Consider the following 18,487-nt stretch of genomic DNA (forward strand, 5'->3'; position numbering starts at 1 on the left):
TATAGATTCACTGGGCAGTAGTAGTAACTAGTAAAAACATTATCAAACTCCTAAGCAAATTTACAGTTTCCTGTGGTACTGATCTCTTTATATTCAGTCAAGCTATTTCCCCACAAAGATTCCCCTATACCTCTAACAGCCCCCATTTAAATCACCTCTTGATATTCTCCTTCTCTGACACCTCGTAGGACAGTTCAATGTTGGGGTAGCGGTTACAGAAGCGAGCCACGTCAGCTATCTGTGTGTCTGAGAGCTGCAGCAACCCACTACGATCCTCATCCTCCATCTCCATGATGTCAAAGATACTCTCCACACCCTGAGAAATACATCGAGAGATCAGCTTCAAGATCCACACCCGAGCAAGATGTTCATTTCTTGTCTGGTAAATTAAAGTGTTACAAATGTATAGAGTAACAGGCAGTAGTGGATGTGTTACCTTGTCTGTGCAGCGTTTGATGTGCTCCAAGGTAAAGTAAGGCAGCTGTTTGAGGTAGGAGTCCTTGGACCACATGGCCTGGGTGACCATCTGGGCCAGCTCCATAGCAGCCAGCGCAGGGCTTAGCCAGCCGTTACTGGACAGCACATCTACACAGGCCTGGATCAGACGCACAGCCTGGACAAGACAGAACCATATACAGATTTTAAACACTACCATAACTCAATATGACCCACTGCTCTCTCAGCAGTTTAACACTAGGTCATACCACAGTCTTAAGGTGTAAGCATGCTTCAGTTTGGCTGGCGCCTAGCCGATCCCAGCTAGCCGAATTGAACGAGTGTGCTTGCGTACTCCCTTAAAAGACCTTTGATTGAAAAACGAGAAAAAAAGCAGCAATAGTACTGTTTGTCCATTTTGAGATCTCGTAGCCCAGAGTTACCCAACTGGTGGCCTATTTGGCCCCCCAAGTTTTCAAAAATGTTTATACAAATAATATATTTTTGGAGACATATGTATAAAAACTGTAAAAACATCAGGAAATCAGCTTCAAATGATTTTACATTTGGGAAATCTGCTCCCAATTATTTAATTATTTCCACGCATAATAGAGACACGTGATCATATACAGATAGATGTAAGCAAGGTTTGAAATTATGTTTTAGTCAAATATTATATACAATACCAGTCAAAAGTTTAGACACATCCACACATTACAGTTTTCTTTTTCCATTTCAAGACATCAAAACAATGAAATAACATGGAATCATGTAGTAAACAAAAAAGTGTTAAATCAAAATATATTTTATATTTGAGATTCTTCAAAGTAGCCACCTTTTGCTTTGACAGCTTTGCACATTCTTGGCATTCTCTCAACCAGCTACCTCAGGTGGAATGCATTTAAATTAATAACAGGTGTTCCTTGTTATAAGTTAATTTGTGGAATTTCTTTCCTTCTTAATGCGTTTGAGCCAATGAGTTGTGTTGTGACAATGTATGGGTACTATACAGAAGATAGCCCTATTTGGTAAAAGACCAAGTCCATACTATGGCAAGAACAGCTCAAATAAGCAAAGAGAAATGACTTTAAGACATGGTCAGTCAATCTGGAAAATTAACTTCTTATGGCTGCAGGGGCAGTATTGAGTAGCTTGGATGAAAAGGTGCCCAGAGGTGCCCAGAGTAAACTGCCGGCTCCTCAGTCCCAGTTGCTAATATATGCATATTATTATTAGTATTGGATAGAAAACACTCTGAAGTTTCTAAAATTGTTTGAATGATGTCTGTGAGTATAACAGAACTCATATGGCAGCAAAAACCTGAGAAAAAAATCTGAGGTCTGAAAATCTGAAATCTGAGGTTTGTAGGTTTTCAACTCATCGCCTATCGAATACACAGTGGGATATGGGTCAGTTTGCACTTCCTACGGCTTCCACTAGATGTCAACAGTCTTTAGAACCTTGTCTGATGCTTCTACTGTGAAGTGTGGCCGAAGGAGACGGGAATGAGTAAGGTCTGCCATGAGCTGACCATGCTCTGACCATGCGCGTTCACATGAGAGGGAGCTCTGTTCCATCGCACTTCTGAAGACAATGGAATTCTTCGGTTGGAACATTATTGAAGATTTATGTTAAAACACCCTAAAGATTGATTCAATACATCGTTTGACATGTTTCTACTGACTGTTACGGAACTTTGACATTTTGTCTGCTTTTAGTGAACGCGCTTTGTGACTTTGGATTTGTTTACCAAACACGCTAACAAAAGTAGCTATTTGGACATAAATGATGGACATTACCGAACAAAACAAACATTTATTGTGGAAGTGGGAGTCCTGGGAGTACATTCCGAAGAAGATCAGCAAAGGTAAGTGAAGATTTATAATGCTATTTATGACTTTTGTTGACTCCACAATTTGGCGGGTAACTGTATGGCTTCCTTTTGTGGCTGAACACTGTTCTCAGATTATTGAATATTGTGCTCTTGCCGTAAAGCTTTTTTGAAATCTGACACAGCGGTTGCATTAAGAACAAGTCTATCTTTAATTCTATGTAAAACATGTATCTTTCATCAAAGTTTATGATGAGTATTTCTGGCTCTCTGCAATTTCTCAGGATATTTTGGAGGCATTTCTGAACATGGCGCCAATGTAAACTGAGGTTTTTGGATATAAATATGAACTTTATCGAACAAAACCTATGTATTGTGTAACATGAAGTCCTATGAGTGTCATCTGATGAAGATCATCAAAGGTTAGTGATTAATTTTATCTCTATTTCTGCTTTTTGTGACTCCTGTCTTTGGCTGGAAAAATGGCTGTGTTTTTCTGTGATCTAACATAATCGTTTGTGGTGCTTTCGCTGTAAAGCCTTTTTGAAAATCGGACACTGTGGTGGGATTAACAAGAAGTGTATCTTTAAAATGGTGTGAAATGCTTGAGGAATTTTAATTATGAGATTTCTGTTTGAATTTGGCGCCCTGCACTTTCACTGGCTGTTGTCATATCGATCCCGTTAACGGGATTGCAGCCCTAAGAAGTTTAAGAACTTTTAAAGTTTCTTTAAGTGCAGTCGCAAAAACTATCACACACTATGATGAAACTGGCTCACAGGAAAGGAAGACCCAGAGTTACCTCTGCTGCAGAGGATAAGTTCCTTAGTTACCAGCCTCAGAAATCGCAGCCCAAATAAATGCTTTGAAGTTCAAGTAACAGACATCTCAACATCAACTGTTCAGAGGAGACTGCGTGAATCAGGCCTTCATGGTCAGATTGCTGCAAAGAAACCACTACTAAAGAACACCACTAATAATAAGAAACTTGCTTGGGCCATTAGACCGGTGGAAATCTGTCCTTTGGTCTGATGAGTCCAAATTTGAGATTTTTGGTTCCAACAACCATGTCTTTGTGAGATGCAAAGTAGGTGAACAGATGATCTCCGCAAGTGTGGTTCCCACCATGAAGCATGAAGGTGGTGTGAGGGTGCTTTGCTGGTGACACTGTCAGTGATTTATTTAGACTTCAAGGCACACTTAACCAGTATGGCTACTGTACCACAGCATTCTGCAGCAATACGCTATCCCATCTGGATTGCGCTTAGTGGGACTATCATTTGTTTTTCAATCGGACAATGACCCAACACACCTCCAGGCTGTGTAAGGGCTATTTGACCAAGAAGGAGAGTGATGGAGTGCTGCATCAGATGACCTGGCTTCCACAATCACCCGACTTCAACCCAATTGAGATGGTTTGGGATGAGTTGGACCGCAGAGTGAAGGAAAAGCAGCCAACAAGTGCTCAGCATATGTGGGAACTCCTTCAAGACTGTTGGAAAAGCATTCCTCACGAAGCTGGTTGAGAGAATGCCAAGATTGTGCAAAGCTGTCATCAAAGGGTGGCTACTTTGAAGAATCTCAAATCTCAAATATATTTTGATTTGTTTAACACTTTTTTGGTTACTACATGATTCTATGTGTTATTTCATAGTTGATGTATTCACTATTATTCTACAATGTAGAAAAAAATAAAGAAAAAACCTTGAATGAGTAGGTGTTCCAAACCTTTGATTGGTACTGTATGTTTGGGCTTCTTGCAGTCAACAAAATATTTGTAATTAAGTTCTGGCCCCCCAACCATCTGTTCAAGAAAAAATTGGCATGCGGCTGAATCTAGTCGATGATCCCTGCCATAGCCAAAATACACTTCCTCAAAAGTCAAAGAACTCAAGAAATCTGTAATTAATTTACACATTTTTGCAGGCGAGATCTTAGTCAACAATTTTGCTTCTGACTAGGATGTTTGGTGCAATTTCGGAAAAATTTGCATGAGGGCGAGTCGTCAGAGAAATTACAAATAAATTAATTGAAGAATCCCTACGGTTGACCAAATCGACGAACGAGGGGGCGTAGTCCTCGGCTTCGGCTTGTCTCTAGAAAAAAAGTTGTGCCCGAACAGCCGGAAAAACCCTTGCCCATGTCCAAAACGTCTCAAAATGTCATCATAATATATGTGGATTGCTCTACAGAGCCCATTTACCACAGCTAAGATTCCACCAAAGTATCTATCAATGTCTCATTCAGGGAGCTGTTAGCCATTCCTCCTCACCTTGCTGAGGATCTCCTCTGTGTCTGACTGCAGCTCAGCGCTCAACTGCATCCTGGACAAGTGAGCCTGCAGCAGCAGATTGGTCTTCACGTGTGGGTCGTTGAACTTGGGGTTGTTCAGTTTGTGTGGCACCTTCTGGGCCAGCTGAAAACACCACATATACAACTTGATTAATGACAAGTGTTTCCGGATTAGTATTCGTGAGCAATTTCCATTTTTTCCACGTCTACATGGGTATTTGAGTGGGTTGAGTCTGCTCATAATGCATATTATGATTATTGACGTGCATTAGTATGTTTACCTGTCTGAGCAGGTTGTCCTCATGGTGTCTGATGGGGATGTTCTTGTACTCCGCAGCATTGGAGATGATCTCAATCAATCCACGAATCTTGGTCTTGGCGTTCAGGGACATACTGAACAACTCTGATACAAACACAAATACAATGTCAGTAACTCCAGAACTGTTGTACATAGCAACACGTTATATACTCAATGATGGATGTATTCTATTTCAACAGTTGTTTAGTCTTTGCGATGGTTCACAGTATAGGTGATGTGACTGATACAGCCATATTTCGTGACAGTGGGTTGTTGGTTGTGGTAGTTCTCACCGATGGTGGTGTAGTTGATATAGTAGTAGGCAGCGATCATGCCCAAGTTAAGAGGTGCCACGTCCATCTCATCCTCGATGCTGATGCACTTGGACTGCTCTAGATCATGCAGGGTGTTCTCCACCAGCTCTGACAGGTGGTCTGACAGGTGACGGTGAGACATGCCTGCAGGGGAGATGGAAAGCAGCAGTTTAACAGAAGACTACACATATACTGGTAACTGCCAAAATAAAACAAACACTTGGTAAATGAGGGATACAAAGTATAGTGAAAGCAGGTGGTTCCTGAGTTAATTAAGCCATTAACATCCCATCATGCTTTGGGCCATGTATACAAATGCTGGGCAGGATGACAATGCCCCGATCCACAGGGCACAAGTGGTCAAAATGGTTTGATGAGCATGAAAACGATGTACAGTCGTGGCCAAAAGTTGAGAATGACAAATATTAATTTCCACAAAGTTTTCTGCTTCAGTGTCTTCAGATATTTTTGTCAGATGTTACTATGGTATACTGACGTATAATTACAAGCATTTCATAAGTGTCAAAAGCTTTTATTGACAATTACATTAAGTTGATGCAAAAAGTCAATATTTGCAGCGTTGACCCTTCTTTTTCAAGACCTCTGCAATCCGCCCTGGCATGCTGTCAATTAACTTCTGGGCCACATCCTGACTGATGGCATAATCAATGCTTGGAGTTTGTCAGAATTTGTGGGTTTTTGTTTGTCCACCCGCCTCTTGAGGATTGACCACAAGTTCTCAATGGGATTAAGGTCTGGGCAGTTTCCTGAAGTGGACGTGGAAAAAATGGAAATTGCTCACGAATACTAATCCGGAAACACTTGTCATTAATCAAGTTGTATATGTGGTGGACCCAAAATATCGATGTTTTGTTCCCCGAGCCACTTAGTTATCACTTTTGCCTTATAGCAAGGTGCTCCATCATGCTGGATAAGGCATTGTTCGTCACCAAGCTATTCCTGGATGGATGCTCTCGGAGGATGTGTTGGTACCATTCTTTATTCATGGCTGTGTTCTTAGGCAAAACTGTGAGTGAGCCCACTCCCTTGGCTGAGAAGCAACCCCACACATGAATGGGCTCAGGATGCTTTACTGTTGGTGTGACACAGGACTGATGGTAGCACTCACCTTGTCTTCTCCGGACAAGCTTTTTTCCGGATGCCCCAAAAAAATCGGAAAGGGATTCAGAGAAAATGACTTCACCCCAGTCCTCAGCAGTCCAATCCCTGTACCTTTTGCAGAATATCAGTCTGTCCCTGATGTTTTTCCTGGAGAGAAGTGGCTTCTTTGCTGCCCTTCTTGAACACCAGGCCATCCTCCAAAAGTCTTTGCATCACTGTGCGTGCAGATGCACTCACACCTGCCTGATGCCATTCCTGAGCAAGCTCTGTACTGGTGGTGCCCCGATCCCACAGCTGAATCAACTTTAGGAGACGGTCCTGGCACTTGCTGCACTTTCTTGGGCGCCCTGAAGCCTTCTTCACAACAATTGAACCGCTCTCCTTGAAGTTCTTGATGATCCGATAAATGGTTGATTTAGGTGCAATCTTACTGGCAGCAATATCCTTGCCTGTGAAGCCCTTTTTGTGCAAAGCAATGATGACGACACATGTTTCCTTGCAGGTAACCATGGTTGACAGAAGAAGAACAAGGATTCCAAGCACCACCCTCCTTTTGAAGCTTCCAGTCGGTTATTCGAACTCAATCAGCATGACAGAGTGATCTCCAGCCTTGTCCTCGTCAACACTCACACCTGTGTTAACGAGAGAATCACTGACATGATGTCAGCTGGTCCTTTTGTGGCAGGGCTGAATGCGGCGGAATTTTTTGGGGGGGATTCAGTTCATTTGCATGGCAAAGAGGGACTTGGCAATTAATTGCAATTCATCTGATCACTCTTCACAACATTTTGGAGTATATGCAAATTGCCATCATACAAACTGAGGCAGCAGACTTTGTGAAAAGTTATATTTGTGTCATTCTCAAAACTTTTGGCCACGACTGTAAACTAAATGGCCGTTTCAGTCACCAGATCTCAACCCAACTGAACACTTATGGGAGATTCTGGAGCAGTGCCTGAGCTAGTTTTTACCACCACCATCAACAAAACACCAAATTATGGAATTTCTCATAGAAGAATGGTGTTGCATCTCTTCAATAGTTTCAGACACTTGTAGAATCTATGTCAACGTGCATTGAAGGTGTTCTGGCTTGTGGTGACCCAACACCCTATTAAGACACTTTATTTAGGTGTTTCCTTTATTTTGGCAGTTACCTGTATGTCTGGAAAATAAATCAACTTCAACTAAAAGGCATATAGTCCGAAAACCTGTATAGCCCATCTGTAAGAATGCCAACAGTAGAGAGCAGTCGCAGTGCTGTGAGTGTCTGTCTCACCCTGCAGGTTGTAGTAGTTGGGGTTCTGGGTCATGCGGCGGTACAAGAAGGTCCAGGTCAGGTAGTCCACTGCGTCCTGTTTGTTCTCCACCGTCTTGGTGACGATCTCAGCGTTGAAGTGGTCATGCATACAGTGGTCCAGGTGAGATTCCACCGGCAGGGGCTCATACAGGAACTTCTTGAAGAAATCCTATATTTGAGAAAAAGAGAGTGGGTTATAAACGACAGAATGATGGAGTACGAGAGATAGAGAGGGACTGAGTGAAAATGGAGAGGGCGAGTAAATGAGGATATTGCCAATGTACCTTTTTGGAACCCTGACACATGATGACACAGCGTCCCTCATCGTCCTGCAGGGGCCGGTTGGCCTTGCCCACCATCTGGAGCACATCGTAAATAGGGTAGTCCACGTAGCTGGGGACAGAGAGGACATGGTCACTAACACACACTCAACCTGAGGCAGGAGGAGGTTCTGACGGGTATAAATTAGGAAATGTAGTCATCACCAAAACCAGTGTCGTAGCTACTTACGCATGGATTTTGCCGTTGTAATACTGGGTGTCCATGATAACGACCAAGTGAGCAGAGATGTTGGTTCCCCAGCAGAGGGAGCGTGAAGCCACCACAACCTGGACTGCACCTGCAGACCGAGGACCAGACACAGCATGTCATTTAACAACCATAGCCCATAATTCCCCTAACTAGGCATCAGCAGGTCTAATGGAGTGGCCAGTTGTACCTGAGTTGAAGAGCTGCTCCACGATCCTGCGCTCTGTGGTGGACAGGCCCTCGTGCAGGTAGCCCACCCCATTGGCCAACGTCTCCTTCAGGGTGCCGTCCGTCACCTTCTCCAGAAAGGGAGCCAGGTCCTTCTCAGTGCAGTGCAGGAACCTACAGGGAGACAGGTACATATGTTACTGCTTTGAGACCTCAGGTTACACCTATCATTACTGGATACCTATTAAGAGTTTTAACCCCTTGCACCCCTCAGAGATTAAAGGGTGAGGTTATGGGTCTGACCTCTGAGGGACCACGTCAGCAGCACAGAAGGTGAGGATGTCAATGGCGGTGAGGCGGGTCTGTCGGCGGGATGGGACGAACACCACGGCCGGTTTGGAGGGGGAGTGCTTCATGATGGCGTGGTACACTGGCTTGGCCATGGACAGCAGGCGAGTCTGGGTGTGACTCACATTGAAGCCCTGAGGAGAGACAGGCATTACAATGAGGTTCAATTGAGCAGATGATATTACCCAGCCAAACAATAACAGATTTTATGGCCAAATCCTTATTGGTGGCAGGTTGATGATGATAAAATGTTAAGACATTACAGTCATGGTTCAGACCTGGATGTGCAGCTCCAGAGGGACAGGCCTGACGTTGGGGTGGAAGTTGAAGGTTGCGGTGGTACTGCATCCCAGCCAGTGGGCCACGTCTTTGGCGTTGGACAGGGAGGAGCTGAGGGCCACGATGCGGATGGGACGCTCAATCTGAGATGAGATGTACCTCATTCTGGAGCAGATTACCTCCAACACAGGCTACAAGCAAGACAATGAGTGTGAATATCAATGTATTTTACTTCACATGCCAAACAAGTATTGTATAGTTTATATCTAATCAAAGCACTAGGCAGGTGGATATATAGGTTTTATCAGTTTGGATTCATGGCCTTACTCCATTCTCTCCTCCAATGAGGTGAGTCTCGTCCACGATGAAGAGGCTGACGTTCTGGACGTTCTTCCTCTGCTTCCAGCGGCGTGACAGGATGTCCCATTTGTCCGGGGTGCTGACGATGATGTCACCCTTGCCCAGCAGCTTCAGGTCAGTACTGGTCTCTCCCGTCAGCAACACCACCTTCTTATTCAGAGCATCCTGGAACTTCTGGTGCCAGTCAACAAACACCTGGACACACACAGGAAGATATTAAACGGAGGTGTAAGGAATGGGTAAACAGTGTGAACAATTAGAAGTCAGATGAAAACAACATTATGTTAAAAAGGGGGGCAATGTGCAGTTCCTACATCCAAATTAATGATATGTACCCATTGATTCTTGAGGAATATAATTTCTAAATGCCTCACGAGCATAGTTTTACTGTCCTGCCCCATCAGAACCCAAAATATAACCTTGCTTTAATCCAACGTTTGTAAACGATGTAAATGTAAAAACAGTCCATATTGATAACTGTACCTGTTCAGCCAGGGCCTCCATGGGTGTGATGTAGACACATCGGCCCTCTGCGTTGTGCAGCAGCATCCTCAGGATGGCAAACTCAGCACAGATGGTCTTCCCACTGCCGGTCGGGGCTCCCACAAACACGTTGTCGTCACTGTTGTACACAGCGTTGAACACTGGAGGAAGACGGACAATACCACACAGTTTACTCCCAGTGTAAGCACCAAAAGGTATAGAGGCATGTGCCTGATCGAAGTCATTGAATGGGCCACATTGGTCTTTGAGGTCAGATGGGTGCTGTTAGAAACTGTTAGCCAACATGGTGCCATCTTACCCTGCGTCTGGATGGGGTTGAAGAAGGGGAACTTGTTGTGGTAGAGGGTCTCGAAGGCGGCATTACGGAGGGCTGTCACAGGCAGGGGCTGCAGGTCCAGCAGCTCAGTGGGAGGGGGGTACTTCTCTGGCAGGATCAGGTGGCGGAAAGACACCGGCAGCTGCGTCTCACAGGCTGAGAGAAGGAGAGAGAGAGATACATTTTCAATGGACATCCTCTAAAGTCTATATTTTCTCATACAGTTTAATTAACTACATTCTACATATTTAGCAGACGCCCTTATCCAGAGCAGCTTACAGGAGCAATTAGGTTTAAGTGCCTTGCTCAAGGGCACACAGACATATTTTTTTTTTACCTAGTCAGCTTGGGGGATTTGAACCAGCGACCTTTTGGTTACTGGCCCAATGCTCTAAACCATAAAAAAAACACATATATATATATAATATCTAGCCAGAGGATTGTCACTCACATAGCCAACGGTCCGAGGCCACACGGATGAAGTACTGCGGGGGCAGGGGCTCAAACACGGGCACAAAGAAGGTGACCAGGTGCTCGTCCTGGGCGTACTTGGCCTTGAGCAGGAAGTACTCGTGGTGTAGTATGACCTCACTGTCCACATCCTCCACCAGTATCCAGAAGGCCTCCGATGAGCCATGCACCTGTATGGGCCACAGAGAGCAGTGTTAACGGTTTGTGTGTGTGTTACAGTAAGTGAATCCTGTTAAACTACTATAACCACTGAACCACTGACCTTGTCATCCCACTGGAAGTCTGGTGTGATGGTGAGTTCCACCTTCAGTGTGGAACGGGTGATGGGCTGCAGGTGGACGGCCAGGTCCAGTTTGGGGAACTGGTGCACGTACTTGTGGATGGTCTTCCCCATCTTGGGCATGCGGATCAACTCACCTGAGGGACAGAAGGACTTTAACAACCGGGGATGAATCAATGAGAATGTAGTGTTAGTGGGTGCAGGTCTGAGGTGGGGCATTTGGAGCAGACTGCAGAGCAGACTCACCAATCTCATTGTGGTTGAGGTCATAGAGGCGCTCGAAGGGGAAGTTCTTCTTCTCAATCTTCTTGATGACTTCCTCTGGGAGCTTCCTGAACTGACGCAGAGGAGACATGGACTGCCACCTGTGTAGGAGGGACACATCCACACAGGGAAGAACGTCACATTTCATGTATCATCATCATGTAATTCACTAGGACTGTAGACTAACGTCTTAAATCAGTGAAAACTAGGAATAAACAGCAATGGTTAACTTACATCCTCTTGTCAATCATCTTGCAGAGGTTCATGGTCTTGTCTGTGAGCTGGGCCCATCCCCTGCTCAGGACGATCTCAAAGATTGCTCGCATCAGTCTTCCAGCACTCTGAGGAAGAACACAGTTAAAGCTAGAATCAGAAGGTGAGACAAAGTTATCACCCAGCCTTTGTTTTGGTAAAAAAGTGAGGGATAGGCCGTGAGAAATGCCACCTTTCTCAAATTCATAGACAGAGCTATGGATGCAAGGACTGACCATCCATGATTTCAAAATCATAGTTAACCATGTTGAGGATATACAGTGTTTGTTTACATTTACATTGTTTACAATCATTGGAGGAAAACATGCTTATATTTTGGGTACTGATGGGGTACAACAGTTGAACTAAGCCCATGAGGCATTTCTAAGTTAAATTCTTCAAGAATTAATGGGTATATACAGTTGAAGTCGGAAGTTTACATACACTTAGGTTGGAGTCATTAAAACTCGTTTTTCAACCACTCCACAAATTTCTTGTTAACAAACTATAGTTTTAACAAGTCGGTTAGGACATCTACTTTGTGCACGACAAGTCATTTTCCCAAAAATTGTTTACAGACAGATTATTTCACTTATAATTCACTGCATCACAATTTTAGTAGGTCAGAAGTTTACATAGACTAAGTTGACAGTGCCTTAAGACAGCTTGGAAAATTCCAGAAAATGATGTCATGGCTTTAGAAGCTTCTGATAGGCTAATTGACATAATTTGAGTCAATTGGAGGTGTACCTGTGGATGTATTTCAAGGCCTACCTTCAAACTCAGTGCCTCTTTGCTTGACGTCATGGGAAAATCAAAATTAACAAGACCTCAGAAAATAAATTGTTGACCTCCACAAGTCTGGTTCATCCTTGGGAGCAATTTCCAAACGCCTGAAGGTACCACGTTCATCTGTACAAACAACAGTACCCAAGTATAAACACCATGGGACCACGCAGCCATCATACCGCTCAGGAAGGGGACGCATTCTGTTTCCTAGAGATGAACGTACTTTTGTGTGAAAAGTGCAAATCAATCCCAGAACAACAGCAAAGGACATTGTGAAGATGCTGGAGGAAACAGGTACAAAAGTATCAATATCCACAGTAAAACGAGTCCTATATCGACATAACCTGAAAGGCCGCTCAGCAAGGAAGAAGCCACTGCTCCAAAACCACCATAAAAAAGCCAGACTACGGTTTGCAACTGCACATGGGGACAAAGATCGTACTTTTGGAGAAATGTCCTCTGGTCTGATGAAACAAAAATGTAACTCTTTAGCCATAATGACCATCGTTATGTTTGGAGGAAAAGGGGGGACGCTTGCAAGCTGAAGAACACCATCTCAACTGTGGAGCACGGGGGTGGCAGCATCATGTTGTGGGGGTGCTTTGCTGCAGGAGGGACTGGTGCACTTCACAAAATAAATGGCATCATGAGGAAGGAAAATTATGTGGATATATTGAAGCAACATCTCAAGACATCAGTCAGGAAGTTAAAGCTTGGTAGCAAATGGGTCTTCCAAATGGACAATGACCACAAGCATACTTCCAAAGTTGTGGCAAAATGGCTTAAGGACAACAAAGTCAAGGTATTGGAGTGGCCATCATAAAGCCCTGACCTCAATACCATCGAACATTTGTGGGCAGAACTGAAAAAGTGTGTGTAAGCAAGGAGGCCTACAAACCTGACTGAGTTACACCAGCTGTGTCAGGAAGAATGGGCCAAAATTCACCCAACTTATTGTGGGAAGCTTGTGGAAGGCTTCCCGAAACATTTGACCCAGGTTAAACAATTTAAAGGCAATGCTACCAAATACTAATTGAGTGTATGTAAACTTCTGACCCACTTGGGAATGTGATGAAAGAAATAAAAGCTGAAGTAAATCATTCTCTCTACTATTATTCTGGCATTTCACATTCTTAGAATAAAGTGGTGATCCTAACTGACCTAAGACAACGGATTTTTACTAGGATTAAATGTCAGGAATTGTGAAAAACTGAGTTTGAATGTATTTAGCTAAGGTGTATGTAAACTTCCAACTTCAACTGTAAAATAATTATACAAAAAATGGATGTAGCAACTAAGGATTCCAGCTTTAACAGTCAGAGGCTGGTAACATACTTAAAACAACTCTCAAATCAAGCAAACAGACATGGGCTTACCTGTGTCACATAGACCATGTCAGCCATCAGAGCAAAGCCCTCCAGTTTGAGCTGAGAGATGTAAGCCTGGAGCAGCACGTTGATCTGTAATAAGAACACACACCTCCAAACTGGTTCATACCAACAGGGCTCTAGTAATACATACTGCAGTGGTGTACCATATCATTGATCAGTGTTAGACCTGGGCTCAAATATATGTGTAGTTGTTCATTAAATACTTATTTTCTGTGTATTTTAGTATTTTCAAATAATGTGGCCCGAATCAACTACTTCTATTGGATTTCCTCTAAATAGCCTACTATTTGAAATTATCTAAAAATACTTATTTCAAATACCTGGGTTAAATGCACAGGAGTGTATTTGAGTCAGTGTATTTGAGTATTTCCAAATACATTCCAGTATTCAAGTGCTTGTCTTTTCAACAACAACAAAAATGTAATGTCTTTGAAAGTAATTGAAATACCCTAAATAGTATTTCAACCCAGGTCTGATCAGTGACAACATTGACACATGTAGTATACCTTAGCACTGGGTTCCTCAATGCTCTCCTTCACTGGAATGGGAACTCTCTCCAGAAGCTTCTGCAGCTCCAGCTTCTCTTCCTGAAATAAATCCCCACATGTGAGTATTTATGTATCTGTAGCATTTTACTAGGAACTAGTTTTGTGTAGATCCAACCAAAAGCCACCCCCCAAAATGTGTAGGCTTTAGTAATTGATATAGTATCCCAGAGTGGTGCATACCTCTCTGACAGTGATGTTCCTGAACTCTGAGGAGAGGGAGAAGACGCGGAACAGCTCGATCTCACTAAGGGTGGGCTTCAGCAGCTGGTTGTAGGTCTGGATGGAGTTGTGGGTTATGTAGAAGTGACTGGCGATGCGACCCAGGTCAGTAACCTTCAGGGAGGGATGCGAAAAAGTTGCCCAAAATATAATCTATTATGCACATCAATTTGTCTCATTCATATCAATAGCATAATCTTTGCGTTCACCATCTTAAAATCTTGAAGAGAGTTCACAATTGGTCATTGATCCGCCTGAACAAAAATAACATGTGTAGAGCGGTGTGTACCTGGAAGGCGCCGGTCCTCTTGTCATACTTGACCAGGCTGTTCTTGTCCAGCACGTTGGCTGCAGTGTGGATCAGGTCCATCCTGCGGCGCTCTAGCAAGGGGTCAGAGCTGCGGTCGTCATGGGAGACCCCGTACAGGGTGGGGTTACGGAGCATACGCACATACAGATAGGTGTAGCCCAGCCAGTTCACTGCATCCTGATGAGGTGACAACGAGAGAGGAGTGAGCACTAATGATTCTAGCCGACCAGTTTCTGTACAGGTAAAGTGCAGTCTCAAGAGCACACCACAGCATGTCTGTATGGTTATTTGTGGTGAGTTGTGGGTAGGGTTGTTGCGGTGACCGTATTACCGCCACACCGGTGGTAATTAGGCTTCTCCAAGCTCTGATGCTGCTGTTGGTCATTAGTAACCTACCAAACTTGCTAACTGCCTGGTACTCAGCACTCTATTGTCTCTCTATCAATGAAAATGTATTTGAAAATCTAATCAAACACTTCATGGGAGCCATGAGCTCATGTTGCTCAACATTTCTATAGGCTATGAAATTGCGCGAGTGACGGCCTCTATTAAAAAGAGGAGGATTCCATCAGCTTTCTCTAGGCTAGGCCTACTATATTTATTTCTCAACTTTCCAAATATTAAGGACATCGTTTATATTTACAACAAGAGTCTAGCCTACCTGGCTGGCATGAAAATAAACCACAGGAAAAGCATTTTCCATTCGCTATTTAAGTGCAGAGATGACATGTATATTTCCCTGCTGCCCCTGTTTTGATACAGGCGCATGATAATTGTCCATTCTAAATCAAAACAAATTTAACACATATATTATTTTGTATAATATACGGCGCCGCCGTTCTCCTACCTAGTCAACACTGCTAGCTAGCTAGCCAGCTAGCCAACTTCTACCGAATAGCAGCACTGTAGAAACTATTACATTACAACGGAACGACCTGATTAGTGTAGTGTTAGCTAGCTACATAGTTGTCTTTGCTGTCTTTGTATCCAAGATAATTGTGTAGTTTAGAGTTTAGAGTAATTATCGAGGTTATCGAGGTTACCTAGCCAGTTACCTAGCCAGTTATCGAGGTTACCTAGCCAGCTACACTTTCAAACTTTCAAACAAAGTCAACAACGCAGCCACTGCTAGCTAGCCTACTTCACCAGCCAGCAGTACTGTATCATTTTAGTCAATAAGATTTTTTGCAACGTAAGCTTAACTTTCTGAACATTCGAGACGTGTAGTCCACTTATCATTCCAATCTCCTTTGCATTAGCGTAGCCTCTTCTGTAGCCTGTCAACTATGTGTCTGTCTATCCCTCTTCTCTCCTCTCTGCACAGACCATACAAACGCTTCACACCGCATGGCCGCTGCCACTCTAACCTGGTGGTCCCAGCGCGCACGACCCACGTGGAGTTCCAGGTCTCCGGCAGCCTCTGGAACTGCCGATCTGCGGTCAACAAGGCAGAGTTCATCTCAGCCTATGCTTCCCTCCAGTCCCTCGACTTCTTGGCACTGACGGAAACATGGATTACCACAGATAACACTGCTACTCCTACTGCCCTCTCCTCGTCTGCCCACGTGTTCTCGCACACCCCGAGAGCTTCTGGTCAGCGGGGTGGTGGCACTGGGATCCTCATCTCTCCCAAGTGGACATTCTCTCTTTCTCCCCTGACCCATCTGTCTATCGCCTCCTTTGAATTCCATGCTGTCACAGTTACCAGCCCTTTCAAGCTTAACATCCTTATCATTTATCGCCCTCCAGGTTCCCTTGGAGAGTTCATCAATGAGCTTGACGCCTTGATAAGTTCCTTTCCTGAGGATGGCTCACCTCTCACAGTTCTGGGTGACTTTAACCTCCCCACGTCTACCTTTGACTCATTCCTCTCTGCCTCCTTTCCACTCCTCTCCTCTTTTGACCTGCCCCCTACTCACAAGGCAGGCAATACGCTTGACCTCATCTTTACTAGATGCTGTTCTTCCACTAATCTCCTTGCAACTCCCCTCCAAGTCTCCGACCACTACCTTGTATCCTTTTCCCTCTCGCTCTCATCCAACACTTCCCACTGCCCCTACTCGGATGGTATCGCGCCGTCCCAACCTTCGCTCTCTCTCCCTCGCTACTCTCTCCTCTTCCATCCTATCATCTCTTCCCTCTGCTCAAACCTTCTCCAACCTATCTCCTGATCCTGCCTCCTCAACCCTCCTCTCCTCCCTTTCTGCATCCTTTGACTCTCTATGTCCCCTATCCTCCAGGCCGGCTCGGTCCTCCCCTCCTGCTCCGTGGCTCGACGACTCATTGCGAGCTCACAGAACAGGGCTCCGGGCAGCCGAGCGGAAATGGAGGAAAACTCGCCTCCCTGAGGACCTGGCATCCTTTCACTCCCTCCTCTCTACATTCTCCTCTTCTGTCTCTGCTGCTAAAGCCACTTTCTACCACTCTAAATTCCAAGCATCTGCCTCTAACCCTAGGAAGCTCTTTGCCACCTTCTCCTCCCTCCTGAATCCTCCTCCCCCCCCCTCCTCCCTCTCTGCGGATGACTTCGTCAACCATTTTGAAAAGAAGGTCGACGACATCCGATCCTCGTTTGCTAAGTCAAACGACACCGCTGGTTCTGCTCACACTGCCCTACCCTGTGCTTTGACCTCTTTCTCCCCTCTCTCTCCAGATGAAATCTCGCGTCTTGTGACGGCCGGCCGCCCAAAAACCTGCCCGCTTGACCCTATCCCCTCCTCTCCAGACCATTTCCGGAGACCTTCTCCCTTACCTCACCTCGCTCATCAACTCATCCTTGACCGCTGGCTACGTCCCTTCCGTCTTCAAGAGAGCGAGAGTTGCACCCCTTCTGAAAAAACCTACACTCGATCCCTCCGATGTCAACAACTACAGACCAGTATCCCTTCTTTCTTTTCTCTCCAAAACTCTTGAACGTGCCGTCCTTGGCCAGCTCTCCTGCTATCTCTCTCAGAATGACCTTCTTGATCCAAATCAGTCAGGTTTCAAGACTAGTCATTCAACTGAGACTGCTCTTCTCTGTGTCACGGAGGCGCTCCGCTCCGCACTGCTAAAGCTAACTCTCTCTCCTCTGCTCTCATCCTTCTAGACCTATCGGCTGCCTTTGATACTGTGAACCATCAGATCCTCCTCTCCACCCTCTCCGAGTTGGGCATCTCCGGCGCGGCCCACGCTTGGATTGCGTCCTACCTGACAGGTCGCTCCTACCAGGTGGCGTGGCGAGAATCTGTCTCCGCACCACGTGCTCTCACCACTGGTGTCCCCCAGGGCTCTGTTCTAGGCCCTCTCCTATTCTCGCTATACACCAAGTCACTTGGCTCTGTCATATCCTCACATGGTCTCTCCTATCATTGCTATGCAGACGACACACAATTAATCTTCTCCTTTCCCCCTTCTGATAACCAGGTGGCGAATCGCATCTCTGCATGTCTGGCAGACATATCAGTGTGGATGACGGATCACCACCTCAAGCTGAACCTTGGCAAGACGGAGCTGCTCTTCCTCCCGGGGAAGGACTGCCCGTTCCATGATCTCGCCATCACGGTTGACAACTCCATTGTGTCCTCCTCCCAGAGTGCTAAGAACCTTGGCGTGATCCTGGACAACACCCTGTCGTTCTCAACTAACATCAAGGCGGTGACCCGTTCCTGTAGGTTCATGCTCTACAACATTCGCAGAGTACGACCCTGCCTCACACAGGAAGCGGCGCAGGTCCTAATCCAGGCACTTGTCATCTCCCGTCTGGATTACTGCAACTCGCTGTTGGCTGGGCTCCCTGCCTGTGCCATTAAACCCCTACAACTCATCCAGAACGCCGCAGCCCGTCTGGTGTTCAACCTTCCCAAGTTCTCTCACGTCACCCCGCTCCTCC

The 18,487-nt window shown here is 45.1% G+C and overlaps 1 protein-coding gene across 1 annotated transcript in view; it reads right to left on the minus strand.

The window, feature by feature from the left end:
* LOC139545463 (U5 small nuclear ribonucleoprotein 200 kDa helicase-like) overlaps positions 1 to 18,487 on the minus strand; it is a 31,103-nt gene that overhangs the window by 1,378 nt on the left and 11,238 nt on the right. Inside the window, exons 20-41 of the mRNA XM_071353255.1 lie at positions 14,596 to 14,793; positions 14,268 to 14,420; positions 14,046 to 14,126; positions 13,525 to 13,608; positions 11,342 to 11,448; positions 11,090 to 11,208; positions 10,826 to 10,980; positions 10,544 to 10,733; positions 10,075 to 10,248; positions 9,756 to 9,916; positions 9,240 to 9,467; positions 8,912 to 9,103; positions 8,589 to 8,767; positions 8,308 to 8,459; positions 8,100 to 8,208; positions 7,874 to 7,982; positions 7,569 to 7,758; positions 5,150 to 5,314; positions 4,840 to 4,961; positions 4,539 to 4,682; positions 437 to 613; positions 156 to 316 (exon numbers count right to left, since the gene is read on the minus strand). Coding sequence (XP_071209356.1) covers positions 156 to 316; positions 437 to 613; positions 4,539 to 4,682; positions 4,840 to 4,961; positions 5,150 to 5,314; positions 7,569 to 7,758; positions 7,874 to 7,982; positions 8,100 to 8,208; positions 8,308 to 8,459; positions 8,589 to 8,767; positions 8,912 to 9,103; positions 9,240 to 9,467; positions 9,756 to 9,916; positions 10,075 to 10,248; positions 10,544 to 10,733; positions 10,826 to 10,980; positions 11,090 to 11,208; positions 11,342 to 11,448; positions 13,525 to 13,608; positions 14,046 to 14,126; positions 14,268 to 14,420; positions 14,596 to 14,793 — 3,350 coding nt within the window. The remainder of the gene's footprint in view (positions 1 to 155; positions 317 to 436; positions 614 to 4,538; positions 4,683 to 4,839; positions 4,962 to 5,149; positions 5,315 to 7,568; positions 7,759 to 7,873; positions 7,983 to 8,099; positions 8,209 to 8,307; positions 8,460 to 8,588; positions 8,768 to 8,911; positions 9,104 to 9,239; positions 9,468 to 9,755; positions 9,917 to 10,074; positions 10,249 to 10,543; positions 10,734 to 10,825; positions 10,981 to 11,089; positions 11,209 to 11,341; positions 11,449 to 13,524; positions 13,609 to 14,045; positions 14,127 to 14,267; positions 14,421 to 14,595; positions 14,794 to 18,487) is intronic.

Source organism: Salvelinus alpinus, chromosome 19 (assembly GCF_045679555.1).
Source record: "Salvelinus alpinus chromosome 19, SLU_Salpinus.1, whole genome shotgun sequence".
In the NCBI taxonomy this organism is placed as follows: Eukaryota; Metazoa; Chordata; class Actinopteri; order Salmoniformes; family Salmonidae; genus Salvelinus; species Salvelinus alpinus.